At 40.3% G+C, this 15612-nt stretch overlaps 1 protein-coding gene across 5 annotated transcripts in view; it reads left to right on the plus strand.

The window, feature by feature from the left end:
• PDK1 (pyruvate dehydrogenase kinase 1) overlaps window positions 1-15612 on the plus strand; it is a 95234-nt gene that overhangs the window by 27030 nt on the left and 52592 nt on the right. For 2 of the 5 annotated variants that reach the window (XM_023185971.3, XM_023185970.3), the window contains exons 8-10: window positions 4046-4156; window positions 8677-8790; window positions 11847-12403. In XM_023185971.3, the coding sequence (XP_023041739.1) occupies window positions 4046-4156; window positions 8677-8790; window positions 11847-11987 (366 nt within the window). In that variant the 3' untranslated portion in view covers window positions 11988-12403. Of the gene's footprint in view, window positions 1-4045; window positions 4157-8676; window positions 8791-11846; window positions 12404-13431; window positions 13490-15612 lie in introns of those variants that run through there. The other 3 variants (XR_002725181.2, XR_002725180.2, XM_023185969.3) reach the window with 3 other exon arrangements.

Consider the following 15612-nt stretch of genomic DNA (forward strand, 5'->3'; position numbering starts at 1 on the left):
CTGCTCTTTTGGAAACTCTTTCGCCTACTTTAAAATCCACTGGCTCCAGTTTATTGTGTTGTTGACTGCAAAGCAAAGTACTACTTTGACTGTAGTTTCTAACTCTATTCCTGTGGCTTAGTTTGCCCCTTGACCTCTAGCAAGATGATGCTTCTCACACCTCTCTGTCCTGTCTGCTTAACCCCTGTTACTTTCCCATGCAGCCTGAGGCTGGAAATGGCTTCTTATTTTGTACTTGCCAGGTTGTTGTTACAGTCTCCCTGGCCAAAAGGTTAAGGAAAACCAGGAAATATTTACTCAAGTCTACCTTTTTATCTCAATATCTATTCTAATATGTTCTTTACTCCCTTCATGTATTTATAGAATGCGCATACTTCTTATTCATGTTACTAGCAAATGTGCAGCAGAGCATATCATTAAAGGATGAATAATTAACAAATTGTTGAATTTCTCAAAATACCCAGAGCTCTTTATTCGTCTTACTAAAATAAATTGCTTTACAGGGCCAAGAGCAATTTCAAGCATCATACTACATAAAAGTTTTTTTTTCTTTTCTTTCTTTTTTTTTTTTTTTAAACTGAGAGTCTCGCTGTGTCACCCAGGCTAGAGTACAGTGGCACAACCTTGGCTCACTGCAGCCTCCTCCTGGATTCAAGAGATTCTTGTGCCTCAGCCTCCCAAGTAGCTGAGATTACAGGCATGCACCATGATGCCTGGATAATTTTGTGTTTTCAGTCGAGACAGGGTTTTGCCATGTTGGCCAGGCTGGTCTTGAACTCCTGACCTCAAGTGATTCGCCCTCCTTGGCCTCCCAAAGTGCTGGGTTTATAGGCGTGAGCCACCACACCCAGCCACAAGTTCCTAATAAAGTCCTTGTATACTTTGATAGTGTAATTACTTAATTTTAGATGTATTAGAGGCAGATTTTTAAATGGGATTTCAAGGCAGATTTTTTAGTTATAAAAATCAAAATATCTCCATAATTACCATTATAAAGGTAATATATACGTACTGTAAAAAATTTTTAAATATATAAAAACTTAACTGTAAGCCATTCAGCCTACTGACTTTTAATACATATTATTCAGTACTATTTTATATACACATGAATTGAAAGCAGATTTGTGTATGACAACTATATTGTTATAGGCAGTAAAATCAATTCAGATTCTGTGACAAAGGAAAATGGCTATAGTATATGAGAATATAAGCTGGATACTAGCTAGGAAAATAACTTTGAAGGAAAACAAAAATTATACGTAAATAAATTACTAAATTTGATTTGCCATACTGTTTATTTGAGTTGAAAAATGATATAAAAATGTAAAGACCTTACATGCCTTACAAACACATCAGAAAGTGTTCTGGGGTTCTAGGCTGTAAAATTGCTTGTAGATGCAAACACAAAGTAGCGGTTCTGTGTTTTTCTCCCTGAAAATGAAAATTATACTGTTTTTTTCCTGTTAAAGTAATTGTGAAGAAAATTCAGAAACTGAAAACCCCAAACAAGAAGAGAAAATTACTCATTCTACAGACAATAAAATTATATATCATTTCAGACCTTTTTATAATAGAATTTTTACAAAGTATTATAAATGCTTCTTTGTAACTGGTTTTTTTTTTTTTTCCTGCTTAATATCTCTTAAGCCAGTATATAGAGTTCTGTATAATATCTAATTAATGATTAACAATATCCTATTTTAGAATGTACTTTCTTTTACTTAACTAATCCCCTATTTAGGTTGTTTAGTTTTAGGTATTCTGCATAGAGCTATGATGGATGTTCTCATATATGCTTTGCATGCTTTTCTGCTTATTAGGATAAATTTCTGGAAGTGACATTGTGTGAAAGGTACATGCATTTTTTTTTTAATAGAGGCAGGATTTTATTCTGTCACCCAGATTGGAGTACAGTGGTGAGATCATAGCTCACTACAGCCTCGAAGTCCTGGGCTCAAGTGATCCTCCTGCTTCAGCCTCCCAAATAGTTGGGATTACAGGCATGCACTACCACATCTGGCTAATTTTAAAGTTTTTTTGTTTTTGTTTTTGTTTTGTTTTGTTTTTTTGTAGAGATGGATGAAGGGGTGGCCTGCCCCTCCACACCTGTGGGTGCTTCTCGCTAGGTGGAAACGAGAGACTTGAGAAAAGAAATAAAGACACAGAGACAAAGTATAGAGAAAGAAAAGCGGGGCCCCAGGGGGCCAGTGCTGTGCTTTCAGAGGACCCACACTGGCACTGGTCTCTGAGTTCCCTCAGTATTTATTGCCAAAAAGATAAGGGAGTAAATCAGCAGTAAGGCTTACAGATACACGGAGCTGTTACATTTTCCCAGTATCGGGCAGGAGACAGATGTTTTTCTTTTACTGAGATTTAAAGGAATGGTACTGACCTTCAAACCAAGCAGGCTTTGAACATTTATCTAACAAAGCACATTCTTTACAGCCCAGAATCCTTTCAACTTTAATTAGCACATCAATGTTTCTAGCAAGGACAAGATTGGGGGTAGAGTCACAGATTAACAGCATCTCAAATATAGAGCCGAATGAAGTCTCTTAAACTTACTTCTATCTATAGTAACACAGCAACAGGCTAACCTATTTTTTCCCTACAGATGGAGGGAGTCTCACTATATTGCACAGGCTGGTCTGGAACTGCTGGGCCCAAGTGATCCCCCTGTTACGGCCTCCCAAAGTGTTGGGATTATATGTATGAGCCACCACACCCGGCCAATATATGCATTTTTTCTGGTTTTTTTCTCTTTTAATTTAAAGACAGTGGCTCACTCTGTCACCCAGGCTGGAGTGCAGTGGTGCAATCATAGCTCACTATAGCCTCCACCTCCTGGGCTCAAGTGATCCTCCTTCCTCAGCCTCCCAAGTAGCTGGGATCACAATTGTATGCCACCATGCCCAGCTAGTTTTAGAAAATTTTTTGTAGCGATGGGGTCTTAACTCTGTTGTGCAGGCTGATCTCAAACTCCTGGATTCAAGTGATTCTCTTGTCTCAGTCTCCCAAAGTGCTGAGATTACAAGCATGAATCACCATGCCCTGCATTTTTATTATTTTTATTTTATTTATTTATTTATTTATTTTGAGAAGGAGTCTTGCTGTGTAGCCCAGGCTAGAGTACAGTGGTACGATCTTGGCTCACTGTGACCTCCATCTCCTGGGTTCAAGCAATTCTTCTGCCTCAGCCTCCCAAGTAGCTGGGACTACAGGCATGTGCCACCACACCTGGCTAATTGTTATATTTTTAGTAGAGATGGGATTTCGCTCTGTCGGCCAAACTGGTCTTGAACTCCTGACTTCAAGTGATTCACCTGCCTCTGCCTCCCAAAGTGCTGGATTACAGGTGTGCATGTTTGATTCTAGTCACCATGTTGCCCACCAGAAAGGAATAACAAATTATAGTTACATACAAGATAGGGTTAACTTGTGTCCAGTTCTGTGCTATAATACACTGTTAATGAGACTCCTGGCAATATACAAAGCCACAACAGTATTATGATGGAGTTTATGTATTAGAGTTTCACATATTAGAGGAGTTGGGTTGGGTTCAGCAGTGAGGGAAATGCTTATATTGGCAACTTGGATTGTGTTGTATTCATTTTCAAAAGCAGCGCTCAGGCCAGGTATGGTGGTTCATGCCTGTGATCCCAGCACTTTGGGAGGCCGAAGCAAGTGGATCATGGAATCAAGGTCAGGAAATCAAGACCATCCTGGGTAACATGGTGAAACCCTGTCTCTACTAAAAAACCCAAAAACACAATAATTAGCCGGGCGTGGTGGCAGGCGACTGTAGTCCCAGCTACTTGGGAGGCTGAGGCAGGAGAATGGTACGAACCTGGGAGGCAGAGGTTTTAGTGAGCCGAGATCGCGCCACCGCACTCCAGCCTGGGTGACAAAGCAAGGCTCCATCTCAAAAAAAAAAAAAAACGCAGCACTCTCCCACCAGCAGTTAACCTGTGATGCTATGAGTATGTGTTGATATTTTGCTGTTTTGAGGACTTGGGCATAGAGCATGATCCTTTTCTTATCTTAGATGAGTGACCGAGGAGGTGGTGTTCCTTTGAGGAAAATTGACAGACTCTTCAACTACATGTATTCAACTGCACCGAGACCTCGTGTTGAGACTTCCCGCGCAGTGCCCCTGGTATGTTACCAAGAAATAGTGAAGAGTATTTCTGTCAATTGCCTTCCACATGCTCTAGCTGCCAAATAAGTAAGTTAAGCCATCATGTAGGGTACTCCACAAGGAAGAAGGAAGCTCTTAGAAATGCACACTTTCCCCTACATTTAAACAACCTTCAGAACACTTTTTTTTTTTCAACTGAAATGGGCACGAGACAGAGATCTGGAGTTCTTGTTACAACGTTTGATCATGATATAGCAGTGGTTTTCCTGTGTAAAACCATTTTTCAAAATGTGGTTAACCACATTATTTCTAATGTGGGGAATAAATTACTGGTTTTAGCAGTATTTGGTCAACACTGAATTACTTTTTAGTGTTTACTTTTTTCTCAAGTATTTGTCATTAGAATGATCTCATATCCTAGACTGAAAAATAAGACTAAAATTCTAATCTGTTCAATCACCAACCTGAAGGCTTAAATTATAATTTATTTGATGGTGTTTTTATTAATCTTAGTTCCACCTATTTTCAGGTTTAATAGGATCAACTTTTGAATTGATTCCATCCTTATGTTTATGTTCTAACTCCCCCACAGAAAGTATGTTGCCCAAATTTTGTCTGTAATTCTAGAAGAGCTCTATTCTTCTTGACTTGGAAACTTTTCTGACATTTCCAGTAGAATTATGCTGTAACATGATGGGATATAGTACAAGATAGATCTATTTTAGACCCCTTCCTAGGAAGTCACTAGGACTTTATTCTGATAATTTTGTGTCTGGAATTGGTGGGTTCTTGGTCTCACTGACTTTAAGAGTGAAGCCGCAGACCCTCGTGGTGAGTGTTACAGTTCTTAAAGATGTTGTGTCCAGAGGTTGTTTCTTCAGATGTTCAGATGTGTCCGGAGTTTCTTCCTTCCGGTGGGTTCGTGGTCTCACTGGCTTTAGCAGTGAAGCTGCAGACCTTCGTGGTGGGTGTTACAGCTCATAAAGGCGGTGCGTCTGGAGTTGTTTGTTCTCCTGGTGGGTTCATGGTCTCCCTGGCTTCAGGAGTGAAGCTGCAGACCTGTGCGGTAAGTGTTACAGCTCATAAAGGCAGTGTGGACCCGGAGAGTGAGCAGCAGCAAGATTTATTGTGAAGAGCAAAGAACAAAGCTTCCACAGCCTGGAAGGGGACCCAAGTGGGTTGCTGTTACTGGCTTGGGTGGCCTGCTTTTATTCCCTTATTTGGCCCCACCCACATCCTGCCGATTGGTCCGTTTTACAGAGAGCTAATTGGTCCATTTTACAGAGAGCTGATTGATCTGTTTTACAGAGAGATGATTGGTCCATTTTGACAGAGTGCTGATTGGTGTGTTTACAACCTTTAGCTAGATTCAGAGTGCTGTTTGGTGCGTTAACAATCCTTTAGCTAGTCACAAAACTTCTCCAAGTCCCCAGCAGATTAGCTAGACACAGTGCTGATTGGTGCGTTTACAATCCTTAGCTAAACAGAAAAGTTCCCCAAGTCCCCACCCGATCCAGAAGCCCAGCCGACTTCACCTCTCAGTTTTACCAGATGCATACCACAAATTCTATGGCCACAGCTGTACTATAGTTGAAATGCTTGCTGTAGTAATGTCCTTCTCCAATTGAGATACATGGCTTCCAGGAGTTGGCATCCATATGTCAAGGGGCAGACAGACAATGTCAAATGATAAACATGAGCATCCTTTCATAAGTCTAGTTTTATGCTAAAAAGTAGAGGGAGAGACGGGAGCTGCTGTTTTTGTAGTAAACGAATATTGTAGAGTTTTTGTAGAGAGTGGCATAGTGAGCTAGTCCAGACTGGGTCTAAACTCTTTGGTTCCATTTCTGATACTGCTGCATCTTAGATGTGCAGCCTTGGGAAAATTATTGACCTCTGAAGGCCACAGTTTCCCCGGTTAGAAAAATGGAGTTATTGTGAGAATTCAGTGAGTTGATATATGTAAAAATGCTTTTTATAGTGCCTGGCTCGTGGTAAATGCCATGTAAGTGTTTGTTATTTTAGGATATAAAATGTATGTGAATTTTTAAGAAAACAGGAGGCTTGACCTGAACAGGCTCCCCCGTACATCTGCATGCCCTTAGCAAGGCTAAGACTGTTACTAATTTCTTTCAGAGCCTCCTTTTTGCTGACATCACTTTGTTGATGGTCCCAGTTAGCAGGCAGTAGGGTAGCTGGCAAAAGGCCAGCAGATGCCCACAGGAGTGACTTTCTTGTCCACCTGGTTACTGAAGGCTTCTTCCCTGTGGATACCTTCTGGTGGGTCTTTGCATGGATAGGCTAGCTTTACACTGTAAGTCCAGAGAGGAACATCCACACATCTCTCTTCCAGACCTCCTTCTCATCCTTCACTCAGGTTTGATCTTTCCAAATCTTTAACAAGCCAGCCACTTTTTGCCACTGCCCATGCTGGAAGGGTTTACTTTCACCCTGTCTTTCAGGTCTGCTCTCCAACCCTGACAGGGATTGTAGTAGGAACACGGCAGCCTACTTTCGGATGGTGATAGCACATGGGGTAATTCCATCAGTGGACCCAGAAGCCCAGCCAGCTTCACCTCTCAATCCCCCCTCTAAAAGGACACTCCAACTGCTATTGGGAATTGGGCAATGACCGCTGTAGCTACTTCCTGCTGGACAGGGATGAAGAAGGGGCCCTGCAGTTGTAGTGCCTCCAGAGGGGAACTTTTTAGGCCAGCAAAAGGGCCAGTGGGTCAGTCCAGGGGTCCTCGGTGGAAGTTGTTAGTTGAGCTCATTTGGGGTTCCATTTGTAAGACCATCTGTAGCTTGATGGCCTTGATTCTAGAGGAAACAAATTTGACAAGGAGGTTAAAAATACAGGGCCCGAAGGTGAGTAATAGCAAGATGGCTGTCACAGGACCTAGAAAGGGGAGAAGCCATGTTACCCAACGCCAGTGGTTGATATAAAAGTTTGAAAGGCGTTGTCTGATTTCAGAATACTTTTCCCGTAAACACCGGGTGACATCTCGTTCTATGCCTGACTGGTTAGTGTAAAAACAACACTCTTCCCCTAAGAAGATGCAGAGTTCTCCGTTCTCAGCAGTGAGGAGGTCTAGGCCTCGGCGGTTTTGGAGAGTCACTACTGCTAAAGAGTCTACTTGGGATTGTAGAGTAAGAATAGATTTTGTTATTTCTTGCAAACTGTCTGAGAAATCCTTTGAGCGTTTGTGGTAGTAGGATAGTGAAGTAGATAAACTGGATATTCCGGTTCCTGTAGCAGTGGCCATTTCTAACTCTATAAGTAGGGGTATTAATTGTATGGCCCTGTGCTGAGGGACTTGAGCTTTGAGGGGCACTGATACGGTCTGATTTCCATAAGATTAGAAGTTAGGATAATATATGTTACACTGTTAGCTTTTAGCAAACTTTACTTTTATTGAAAACCTTGTAAGTTTGGGATTTCAATTATTCTTTGCTATTAATAAGACCTCGTTCAGTCCATATTAACTTAAAATGGGTATAGGTGGCTCCTTCCTGATTCTGTAACTACCTTAAGCTCTCACATTTGAGCAGACCGAGTATTAGGCAATTTTCCTAACTCTGCTTCTACAAGAGTTTCCTTATCATTTACTGAATACCCATTTTGTGTCTTTTTCCCTTTATCGCCTGGGAGGAAACATCTATCGTCCTGTCCTGAAGGGAGTTCCTCCTTTGTGTGGTTGGACCTTCAGATTTAGATCCCCTGTTAGGAAACCCGCTGGGTTAAGGATTTTTGATAGGAGAGCTATGGGTTGTCAGTGGCCTCAGTGCTTTCGGGCTATGCCCTTGTTTACATGGACAACAAGGTGGTATTGGAGTATTATAGGGTTACAGAGAAGATCTTCAATTATCAATTATAGGTTTTAAATTTACCCTGGCTTATAAAGGAATAGGGTACACTGTTTTTTCTTTACTACTATCTCTCTCTCTCTGACTTCTTTGTCTCTTTCTGACTCTCTGTCTCTTCCTCTCTCTTTGACTTTGTGTCTTTCTCTCTGACTTCCTCTTTGTCTCTGTCTCTTTCTCTCTCTTTGACTTTCTTTCTCTCTGACTCCTTGTTTGTCTCTCTCTTCCTTTCTCTGTCTCTCTGACTTTCTGTCTGTTTCTCTCTCTCCTTTCTGCTGGTCTTTCCCTGCCTGTGCCAGCCACTTATGCTGCTCTTCTCCCCTCTCCTGGAGAAGTCCGCAGACCAAGAACCCACTGGAAGGAACCAATTCCGAACACAATACGATCAAGCAGGCAGCAAGGAAAAGTAATATGCTTTTTCCAGACCAACCACAAGTCATTTTATAGAAAGAATAAAGAGTTTTAAATGACCAGAGGGAAGTTAGCTGATACAGTACTCGAGTAAACCTCAGCTTAATCATTATTAATGCTTAAATATTAATTATATTAAATATAATGCATCTCTCAGATGTAGGCTCTGAAAGCTCCAGGGTCCTCAGTGGCATCTATCTTAATTAGAAAAGTATTTCAGTGTGTGGCTCTCTGAATAGAATTTTGTTTTTCTCATCAAACAGGCTGGTTTTGGTTATGGATTGCCCATATCACGTCTTTACGCACAATACTTCCAAGGAGACCTGAAGCTGTATTCCCTAGAGGGTTACGGGACAGATGCAGTTATCTACATTAAGGTAATAGCTGTAGTCTTCTTGATTTAATATTTCTTTTGATGATGAGAATAGATGCCCATACTTAACTGTAATGAAATTTAACTCTACCACATGCTGTTTACATAGAAAAAAGATTATGGTTTTTTTTGCCTGGGTTCTCACCAATTTTGATAGATGATCCCCTCAACTATGGGGAAAGAGATTTGTATCCTGGAGTGATCAGGACTCTGGCTATTAATAGGAAAAAAATTGGGTTAAAGTAGATAATCGTAAGTTATATATCATACAAGTTTAATTTTAACATAAAACACATGAACGAACATTGATATACCAAACTTTTGATGTACTGCCAAGGCTTTTTCTTTGTATATGGGTCTGCAGATTGGAGTGTCACATTGTCTTTTTTGCAAAAGCTGTACTGACAGTGCATCATTTTAGTTTCTGTAAACAAACAAGTGCATACTCTTTTTGGACTTTTATGCTGTCCTTTACAGATACCTCCTGACTGATTTGACAGCAAGTTTTATGTGACCTTCCTTCAGGAGTCTTTCCAAAACATTCATCTTAGTTTTCAAAGAAACATTCCCTTTTTTATTCTTTGCTAATGTAATAGATTTTGTAATTATAATGACAGAACTGTACAGATTTGGGAACAAGCACAAGTGACTCTTGGTAAGCGTATAGCTTACCTGATGGACACAGAAGCGCTTAGTTTGCTTGCCTGGAGTGTTCCATGCATTAAGGAGGGATCCATACATTTTTACATGGTTGGAAAAACACTAGGTTCCATCGTTCCCCTTCTTTGGCTAACTGGTGACTGTTCATGCCTGATTTAGTGACTCTAGTTTCTTGTTCTGGCCACTAGATGGCATCTATTTTATAGGAAATGTTGAAGAATTTATATTGGAAAAATCTGAAGAGACTAAATTCTTTCCAGATGGTATTTTTTGTTTGTTTTTTTAACCATGTCAATTGTGAGGAAAAAGGGCAACATCAACGCAGTTTTTTTTTTTTTTGGACAGAGTCTTGCTCCATCACCTAAGCTGGAGTGCAGTGGCATGATCCTGGCTACTGCAGCCTCCGCCTCCCAGGTTCAAGCTGTTCTGCCTCAGCCTCCCGAGTAGCTGGGACTACAGGCGCCTAATTTTTGTATTTTTGGTAAAGATGGGGTTTCACCATGTTGGCCAGGCTGATCTTGAACTCCTGACCTCAGGTGATCACTTGCCTTGGCCTCCCAAAGTGCTGGGATTACAGGCGTGGACACCATGCCTGGCCCAATGCAGTATTTTTATGATGAAATACAACATTTTGATCTAGCCCAGGAGTGTCCAATCTTATGGCTTCCCTGGGCCATATTGGAAGAACAACTGTTTTGGGCCACACATAAAACACACTAACGATAGCTGATGAGCTTAAAAAAAAAATTGCAAAAAAAAATTTCATAATGTTTTAAGAAAGTTTACAAATGTGTTGAGCTTCGTTCAAAGCCTTCTTGGGCTGCATGTGACCTGTGGGCCATGAATTGGACAAGCTTGATCTAGCCTATAGATCAAGAAATTCTGGAATATTTAGAGAGAATATGGAGGTGAAAGGTTTTTAGTTCTACCTTAGAGAAAATAGAAGACGAGAAGTCTTAGAGAATCATTAAAATTGTCAACATCAAAGACTTTAGTGCCGGGCACGGTGGCTCACGCCTGTAATCCCAGCACTTTGGGAGGCCGAGGCGGGTGGATCATGAGGTCAGGAGGTCATCCTGGCTCACACTGTGAAACCCCGTCTCTACTTAAAAATACAAAAAATTAGCCGGGCGCGGTGGTGGGCGCCTATAGTCCCAGCTACATGGGAGGCTGAGGCAGGAGAATGGTGTGAACCCCGGGGGCGGAGCTTGCAGTGAGTGGAGATCGCACCACTGCACTCCAGCCTGGGCGACAGAGCAAGACTCCGTCTCAAAAAAAAAAAAAAAAAAAAAGACTTTAGCATTATCAGAATGAGATTTTCTGGTTCAGGATGTTCTGCGTCTTAGGAAATGTCTTTGGCCTGGGGTGGAAATACTACTGAAAAATCCTAACGTGAAGAAGATAACCAGAAACGTAGTTTACCTCGGGTTCCACTGACTTTCAGGAAAATACAATGGAGAATTAATGGTAATAATATATTGAAAACATGAAATAATGCATGATGCAGAAATCTTGTGCACAGTGACTGAAATTGGAGGCTGGAGAAGACGCAGGTTCAAACCCAGGGCCAAGAAATGTTCACAAGCCAAGATGCCTTAGACATAGATTTATATTTATTAATAATGTTATAATATGAGTTTTGAAATTTTTATGTATTTATAGAGACAGTGTCTTGCTATGTTGCCAGGCCAGAGTGCAGTGGTACAATCACAGTTCACTACAGCCTTGAACCCCTGGGCTTCAAGTGATCCTCCTCTAGTCTCCCAAGTAGTTAGGACTACACTCGTGTGCCACCATGTCTAGCTGCTATTTTTATTTTTTGTAGAAACAGGATCTTGCTATGTTGCCCAGGCTGGTCTCCAACTCCTGGGCTCAAGCAATCTTCCTGTGTAAGCCTCCCAAAGCACTGGGATTATAGGCATAAGCCACTGTGCCTGGCTTGTGATGAGTTTTTTTAAAGCACAGTGACTATACTGAAAGAAAAAAAAAACTATTCTAGTAAATAATTAAAAGAGTTCATTAAATTTATATACATATATTAAAATACATATATCGATTTGTATGTTTTTACATTTAACCAACTTCTTCAGTTTGCCAACTCTGATCTGGGTCATGTTTTGTGTAAAATTTCAATCCAGCAGCTTCCAGGATGGCTGGAAACTACTGTAAGCAACAAAGTCAGTCAACCTGCACATCAGTCAGTGCCATAGATTTAATAAATAAGACATTTCAAATATACATACCATTTAAAAGTATATATGTAGGTGGTATAAGGATTAATAAGATACTAATAGAATGTTATTTAATTTGTCATAACCTTTTTACCATTCTCTATTTTCTCAAATAATGAATTCTAAAAAATGCCAGACTTAATAGGTCTTAGGTTTTTTTTTTTTTCAGGCTTTGTCAACAGACTCAATAGAAAGACTCCCAGTGTATAACAAAGCTGCCTGGAAGCATTACAACACCAACCACGAGGCTGATGACTGGTGCATCCCCAGCAGAGAACCCAAAGACATGACGACATTCCGCAGTGCCTAGACACACTTGGGACATCCAGAAAATCCAAATATGGCTTTTGTATTAAATTTGGAAGGTATGGTGTTCAGAACTATATTATACCAAATACTTCATTTGTCGTTTTCACAAAACTATTTGAGTAGAATACATGGAAACTGAATTCCATTTGTGCCCATTAAACCTCCTAAAGGATGAAATCACACCTATTTTACACTTATATTTCACAGCAATTGAACATGTTTTTAAACAACTGTAGTTTTGGTCAACTTTTTGCTTTGTGGTAGACTTCAGAAGTGTGGAAATCTTTGGGTTTCTATAGGAAACTAGTTTTTTTTTTTTTTTTGAGACGGAGTCTTGCTCTGTCGCCCGAGCTGGAGTGCAGTGGCCAGATCTCAGCTCACTGCAAGCTCCGCCTCCCGGGATCCCGCCATTCTCCTGCCTCAGCCTCCGGAGTAGCTGGGACTACAGGCGCCCGCCACCAAGCCCGGCTAGTTTTTTTTGTATTTTTAGTAGAGACGGGGTTTCACCATGTTAGCCAGGATGGTCTCGATCTCCTGACCTCGTGATCCGCCCGTCTCGGCCTCCCAAAGTGCTGGGATTACAGGCTTGAGCCACCGCGCCCGGCCCTAGTTTTTTTTTTTTTTAAGAAATACTTTGTTTGCTAGAAACATTTTCTAAATAATAGTGATTAGCTGGTTAGCCATCTTCCTGTTATTTGGAGGAGTTCTGCCATCTTTATTCGGTAGTAATATGGTCTTCATGTTTATCAGTGACTGACTACAAATAAAGCAGAAAGCAGTTGCCCTGTAATCACAGAACCAGCCACCATTCGGCGTCTATGTGCATTGTCTTAGCTATGAAGTTAATTTATCATTTTTAAATTTTATTGTAAAGAAGTGTAATGACTATTTCTCTGTGGATCTATGCCAAAATCATGGGCCGTCTGTTCTAAGTGTACTTGTGATTAATGCAAGGGGAAATTTTTATACTGAAAACAAATGAACTAGCAACTACTAAAATAGAGAAGAAATTGAGGGCAAAGTAATATGTCTCCAAAACTGAACTGATTGCCTGTTGAGATTACCTAGAAAGCTTTTGGAAAAAAATAGTTTTTCTGCATCCTACTCCAGATATACTGAATCACAATCCCTAGGACTAGAGCCTAGAAATCTCACTTTTAAAAATGCTTCCTAGGTAAGTCTGATGCCTACCCTAGGTTGGGAACCACTGTTTCAAAGTAAGTAGTGATGACACAGCGTTTACTAAAGTAACAGATCTGTGGGTTTTGGTTTCCACCTATTTAAAGCCAGATTTATAGACTGGAAAAGGCAGAAACTGAATCCCACACCTGGTGCAATTAGAAGCATAATTAGAAGCAGAAGAACAAAATTCCAGGTAACCAAAGCATCAGAGCCATCATTGCTCAAGTCTTTTTTCTTTCTCTTTTTCTTTTTTTTTTGGACAGGGTCTCGCTCTTTTGCCCAGGATGGAGTGCAGTGGCATGATCAAAGGCTCACTGCAGCCTCAATCTTCTGGGCTCAAGTAATCCTTCTACCTCAGCCTCCCATATAGCTGGAACTACAGTTGTGCATTACCACACCCAGCTAGTTTTTTTATTTCTTGTAGAGATGAGGTCTCAGTATGTTCCCAGGCTAGTGTTGAACTCCTGAGCTCAAGAAATCCTCCTGTCTGAGTCTGAAAGTGCTGGGATTACAGGCGTGAGCCACCACACGTAGCTTATTGCACAAGTCTTGACAAACAACATATATTTTCTAAAACTATCCAGATTTCATTATCAGGGAGAAGTTTGCTTAGGTTTATTAGAGCAGTCCTTTGCATTCGTATGGTAATTTGTACTTTAAAAACACTTTGATATATTATAACTCTATTGGTCTTTGAAATAAAGCGATGCAGTGTAGGTGGTATCATTGTCTTTCTCACTCAGTGTGGCCCAGAGTTGCTCAGAGTTGGAGCAGACCCTGAGGTGTATCTGCAGATCCTGTCATCAGCTGGCAAGTCCAAGAGACTGTGTCATTTAGAGACTTGTTGTTAGTTACCCCTCAACATCTTTTAAGGTGGCAGGAAAATACATTGGACATAACATTTTAAAGTAAAAATTTTGAAGTTTAAAGAAGAGTTTTGCCACTTAAATGGGAGAGCTTTGTCGAAAATCCATTGAGTTGAAACACTTCATCCTTAGAAGGATTATGTAAGATGAACAATTGTGATAAATGTGTGGATCAGAGGCAGTTAGTGAATAGGCAGTTAGTCCAGTGCCCTCATTTAAGAGGCCAAGATCCTGATTCAGAGGAGGCATCCTTTGCCCCGAGTTTCTTAGCTAATGTGACCAAATGTTGGGGAAAATATCTCAGCTAACCCACTATTCCTTAATCATGGATTTTGTGAAAAACAATAGAACATGTTAATGAGTAATTTATATTAGTTTGATGTATTACAATTTTTTAACTTTAAATTACACTTTTCTTATAATGATGAAATGTTTTAGAATCCTTTGAATCTAAGTATTTATTTCCTAAATGAAACATTTGTACAACATTTGATGTTTTTACTTATGAAATATTCTCCCTCAAGAAAATTAAAACTTTTTCTCTCCATTTAAAAGCTAAGAAATGTTTTAAAGGAAAAATGAAATTATTTTCCTTTAGCTTATTTTTAAGGTAAAACAGCTTTTTACTCTTATTGTGGTAATGGACAGAAAATTACATACAAAAATATTCTGGGAGAGCTTTCTCCTAGTTGGTTCTAAATCCTTGTGCTACCTGAAAGGTTTTTAGATTTTACAGGAGCTATTTTGTCCACCAGCATTAATGTAACACAGTGTAGTTATGAAAATATATTGAAGGACAAGAAGTGGACACGAAGTGATTTTTGTAACCTGAGCAGTTAATGAATGTGCCAACATTTTCTAGGAAGGGACAGCAAGCATATTCTGCTCTGTAGTTAAAATACTGGCTGGCTTTTGATGTCTTTGTGCTTAATTGTGATCACTTTCTTGCACTGTGATGTTTTTACGTGAATATGTTGAAGTGGAAGTCTACCTTATTATTTTATAAAATGTTTTCTGTATGACAATAAACTGAAAACATGGATCAACCCTTATTTTGAAAATAAACTGAGTCAGTTTAGCCTTTTAAAAATATGATCATCTCTTTTAAATAGAATCCTCTTCCACCATCAAGGCTCAACATTTTGTAAGCATCCAAAAAATTGGTAGTTAGGGGGCTTGCACTAAATTTTGCAAAAGGGGAAGAACCCTGTATAAAACCATCAGATCTTGTGATAACTCACTGTCGTGAAAACAGCACGGGGGAAACCACCCCCATCATCCAATCACCTCCCTCCCTTGACATGTAGGGATTATAGGTCCATCCTCAACATGTGGGGAATGCAATTTGAGATGAGATTTGGGTGGGGAAGCAGAGCCAAATCGTATCACTGCCTGAGCTCTGCCTCCTGTCAGATCAGCAGCGGCATTAGGTTCTCACAGGGTTGCAAACCCTATTGTGAACCGCACATGTAAGGGATCTAGGTTGCATGCTCCTATGAGAATCTAATGCCTGATGATCTGTCACTGTCTCCCATCACCCCCAGATAGGACTGTCTAGTTGTATGAAAACAAGCTCAG

This window comes from Piliocolobus tephrosceles, chromosome 11 (genome assembly GCF_002776525.5).
Source record: "Piliocolobus tephrosceles isolate RC106 chromosome 11, ASM277652v3, whole genome shotgun sequence".
NCBI classification, from domain to species: domain Eukaryota; kingdom Metazoa; phylum Chordata; class Mammalia; order Primates; family Cercopithecidae; genus Piliocolobus; species Piliocolobus tephrosceles.